The sequence below is a fragment of the Haplochromis burtoni genome, unplaced genomic scaffold (assembly GCF_018398535.1).
Source record: "Haplochromis burtoni strain Fernald_Lab_line unplaced genomic scaffold, NCSU_Asbu1 Contig_139, whole genome shotgun sequence".
NCBI lineage: Eukaryota > Metazoa > Chordata > Actinopteri > Cichliformes > Cichlidae > Haplochromis > Haplochromis burtoni.
In genome coordinates, this window is record NW_024582500.1 from 727,848 (window position 1) to 732,615 (window position 4,768).

At 42.7% G+C, this 4,768-nt stretch overlaps 1 protein-coding gene across 3 annotated transcripts in view; it reads right to left on the reverse strand.

Moving 5' to 3' along the window:
* mgat5 (alpha-1,6-mannosylglycoprotein 6-beta-N-acetylglucosaminyltransferase) overlaps positions 1-4,768 on the reverse strand; it is a 110,707-nt gene that overhangs the window by 23,986 nt on the left and 81,953 nt on the right. For all 3 annotated transcript variants that reach the window (XR_006054804.1, XM_005933928.3, XM_042224486.1), the window contains exon 11: positions 811-944. Coding sequence is in view for 2 of the 3 variants with exons in the window: in XM_005933928.3 (XP_005933990.1) it covers positions 811-944 (134 nt within the window). In the remaining variant the exon portion in view is untranslated. The remainder of the gene's footprint in view (positions 1-810; positions 945-4,768) is intronic.

The following is a 4,768-nucleotide window of genomic DNA, read 5'->3' on the forward strand; positions in this document are numbered from 1 at the left end:
AGTACGCATATTTTAAATGAGCTTAAAGGCAGCAAGTAAAGTTAGATAAAAGCAAGTGGAACAATCCACAAGAACAGTATTATTTCCAGAGTAAGATCATTAATCGGTTAGGTTGGGCTTATTATTTAATCCTCCACATCTTTATCACACTGCCTCCTACACGAGGACAGTTCTCTTTGTAGCATCTATTATTATCCCATCGAGTTCAGACATCTATAGAGTCAGTTGGATCTGGAGCAACCCACTCAGAAGCATACGTGGTGTCAGCTGAAAGCTCATCAAGGCCTGGGTACTAATCCAGCCATCCATGTCGAGCCAAACAATGTTCAAATCTCCCCAAAGTCTCAAAGCCATTTTTGTCTAGGATACAGTAATCCCTTGGTCTCTGTGCTGCAGAGTGAGCATGCATTTGAATATATTAAAACCTGCACCAAGGAGGTGATAAGCTGAATTTGAGCTCCTAAACCAGACTGCTATTAAGTTTCCTGTGAAAGTTTCACCCAAGGTTGTTCAAAGAGTTTCACTGCAGAGCTCTCAGAGGGCTGACAATGGGTTATCCTTGGTGCATTGGGCTTCTCTGGCATGCTTAGTGAAGTCTGTCCCTGTCATCTTCACAGGGAGGACATACATATCTAACTTTGTGCCCATTTGTAACTGTTAAAAAGGTGGAATCTGGAGGTGTATAGACACAGTGACTGCAAGCAGTGAATGTAGATCATAAACATGTGCAAAGAAAAACATAAAGGCACATATAAGTAACAATATAAATGAATTTAAGTTTAATATAAGAGCATTTAAAGATGATGTTACCTTCCAGAAGTTGTCCACCTTGCCATAGACTAGTGACTGATTCTGTCTCTTAACGTCATCGATGTGCTTGATGTCACTGGCGTTGAGGTGCTGCTCCACAACAAAGCCCAGGAAACTGTTGTCTGGGGTGTGAGCTGCGACAGAACGGGGGAAAGAATATGTGAGCAATTCTACAGAATTGGTGTCATTTGTACCTGACAAAGGTCAGCTTTGCATTTACGTGTAAAGCTTTTTTGGTGCCATGTGACATCTATCTTCGTCAGCACATCATGTGGCATCGTTCAACATTAACCATGAGACTTCATTGTTAACTGTCCTGAAAACCTGAGACTGACTGACTGAAAGACCACGTGCACCTAACAATAACTAAACAATAAATTTTATTTAGAAGACTCTGATGATGTCACTGCATCAGGGCTTGAATATGAAAAACAAACAAACAAACAAACAAACAAACAAACAAACAAACAAACAAACAAACAAACAAACAAGGAGGACGATAAATGTTTTAATTTCTCTAAAAATAAAACACACTTAAATTGATCAGAGGTGAGCTCTGCCGGGAGAGAGACCAGCGAACACTGCATCCTGGTTCCTTTCATTCCACTTCTACTCAGCGTTGAGTGCGGAGCCTGAAGCTGGCAGCGTTTTACCTCACTAGCATCTGCCTTGTAAAACAAGTGTGAAGACAAGGGTTTGGAGCGCGGACAGGAAAGGCTCAGTCAGGAATTAAATGGCCTAATAACATCATTTAAAACGAAATAACGGAGCACTACAAAGCAGCCCGTGCCTTCACCTCTGGAAGCGAACGGAGCGAGGTTGTGTTGGGGAGGCGGTTGGCTGCGCATTTGTGGTTTGAGCTGGAGCTCCGGGGAGCCACTGCGGTCAGAGCTTGTTCTTACCGCAAGCTTATTACTACAAAGGCAAACTGAGGTCAGTCAGTCAGGGGAGACGGAATGAGCTTCAGGGCAGTAAATAAGGGAAAGATTGAGAGAGGAATTCAACTACCTGCCAGCACTTAAACAACTCAAGTTCAAGCGCTGCAATTAAACTGTGGATTAATAATACTTTATGTAACATGAAGGAATATATTGTGACTTTTGACACGTGATGGCAGGAATACAGAAACATGACTTTTCTCAGTTCTACAAGTAAAACTGACGTGTTCTTTGTCGTGGTGATGGGCGGATTGGTACAGCATCCAGCTGGAGGATCTCTATATAAATATCTGATAGAAGCTAGGTCACGTAACTTTCAGCAGTTGTTGAAAGGATAAAGTTGTGTTATATCAGTGGTTAGAAATACCATTATTACTTTAGGATTAGTTTAACACAAAGTCAGGGCTGACCCGGGACCATGGCTGTGAGTCACAGTGCGCAGCATAAAGGTCCTTTCACATCGGACGCAGGATGTGCTGCTAATGCTAACTAAAAGCAAAGGATCCAGAATTTGTTGCTGGCTGCTGAGCTCTGTGGGTTTTTGCAGCAGCTCTACCTGTACTAGATGCACCTGCTCCTTGTCGTTTCTTTATGTCCTCTACAAGAGTTTCTGGGTTTTTTTGCTAGTTCTTCAAATGTTCAATAAAAACATGTATGCTAATTCATAACGAAGAAAGCTTTGTAATGAAGACTGTCATTTCCAAAACACTGCCCGCCCCCCCCCCGCGGTCCGCAGCGCTGTTGAAAAGGCTGTGGAAGTCCCTGTATTAAACACGTAGACCTGTGACACAAAAATCACCAAACTCGGACGACCACAGACTGTTTTCCTTCGTGGTGATGAAGGAAAACGCTGGGTTGGCATGTAAAAGGGCATTTATTCCCTTCAAAGACCTGCAGTTCAAAAAAAGCGCCCCTCGACAGCCAAACCCATCTGTTCTCTGATTGGATTGTTACATTTGTGATTGACATGACATTGACCAATCAGATGAAAGGAAGAAAAATAGGGTCAAAATCCGTACTTGTAACTTGCAGTAACACAAATCTTTTTACGAACACACACAAATCTTTTTTACACAACACAAAATTCTTTTTACACATACAAATCCTGATTTACAAGTACAAAATATTTATGACCACATTTTGAGCCCATATACAGGGTGGGCCATTTATATGGATACACCGTAATAACATGGGAATGGTTGGTGATATTAAAGTCCTGTTTGTGGCACATTAGTATATGTGAGGGGGCAAACTCCTCAAGATGGGTGGTGACCATGGTGGCCATTTAGAAGTCGGCCATCTTGGATACAACTTTTGTTTTTTCAATAGGAAGAGGGCCATGTGACACATCAAACTTATTGGTAATGTCACAAGAAAAACAATGGTGTGCTTGGTTTCAACGTAACTTTATTCTTTCATGAGTTATTTACAAGTTTCTCTTTGTTCACAGCCATTGACATGTCGAAGAGGTTAACACGTGAGGAGCGGATCGAAATTGTGTTGATATCTGGTGAACGCAGTAACCGGGTCATTGCAGCAGATTTCACCTACGAGACCACCCATCTCCCATGCTACAGTTAGCAAACTGCTTGCTAAGTTTCGTGAAACTGGTTCAGTGTTGGATTTGCCAAAATGTGGACGCAAGAAAACTGTCACTAATGAAGAAACATCAGTGGCTGTCCTAGCTTCATTCAGCAAGAGCCCACAGCGTAGCACTCCGCATGTCACTGGAGAGTGGCATTAGTCGAACATCCCTTCGGCGGATATTAGCTACTCACAAATGGCACCCTTACAAACTCCAGCTACTGCAGCATCTCAACGAGGATGACCCAGATCGGCGCACAGAATTTGCAGAATGGGCAAAACAAAAATTGGAACAGGACCCTCAGTTCACGCAGAAGATTTTGTTCAGTGATGAGGCAAACTTTTATGTGAATGGTGAAGTTAACAAACAAAACCACCGCTATTGGTCTGACACTAACCCACATTGGATGGATCCCTCCAAGACTGTTGGAACAACAAAAGTGATGGTTTGGTGTGGTATATGGGGTACAACGATAGTGGGTCCATTCTTCATCAATGGAAACCTCAAGGCCACTGGATATTTGAAATTGCTACATGATGATGTGTTTCCCTCTTTATGCACTGAAGCTGGCACGTTCCCTGAGTTTTTCCAGCAAGATGGTGCACCACCACATTATGGGTGCCAGGTCCGAGCATTCCTAGATGAACAGTTTCCTGGAAAGTGGATTGGTCGTGTGGCCAGTTGAATGGCCCCCAAGGTCTCCCGATCTGACCCCCTTAGACTTTTATCTTTGGGTCATCTGAAGGCAATTGTCTATGGTGTGAAGATACGAGATGTGCAGCACCTGAAACTACGGATACTGGATGCCTGTGCTGGCATTTCTCCTGCGGTGTTGCTATCAGTGTGTGAAGAGTGGGAGAAGAGGGTTGCATTGACAATCCAACACAATGGGCAGCACATTGAACACATTTTATAAGTGGTCAGAAACTTGTAAATAACTCATGAAAGAATAAAGTTACGTTGAAACCAAGCACACCATTGTTTTTCTTGTGACATTACCAATAAGTTTGATGTGTCACATGGCCCTCTTCCTATTGAAAAAACAAAAGTTGTATCCAAGATGGCCGACTTCTAAATGGCCACCATGGTCACCACCCATCTTGAGGAGTTTGCCCCCTCACATATACTAATGTGCCACAAACAGGACTTTAATATCACCAACCATTCCCATGTTATTACGGTGTATCCATATAAATGGCCCACCCTGTATAGTCCCTCCAATCCTTCTTTTACTTTACTTCCTACTTTTTTTTTTGCAAGTCAGCTGCTCACTCTCTCTGTTTATACTTCCCTCCTTTGTGTTTTTCCTGCCCTCAGTAATGTTTTGACTAAATTTACATGTGCCTTACTATCCATGTCCCTGGAGTATTTAATTCAACTGATTTGCCACTTAACTCACCTCTTTTCACTCTGTTTGTTTATACACTCCCTCCCT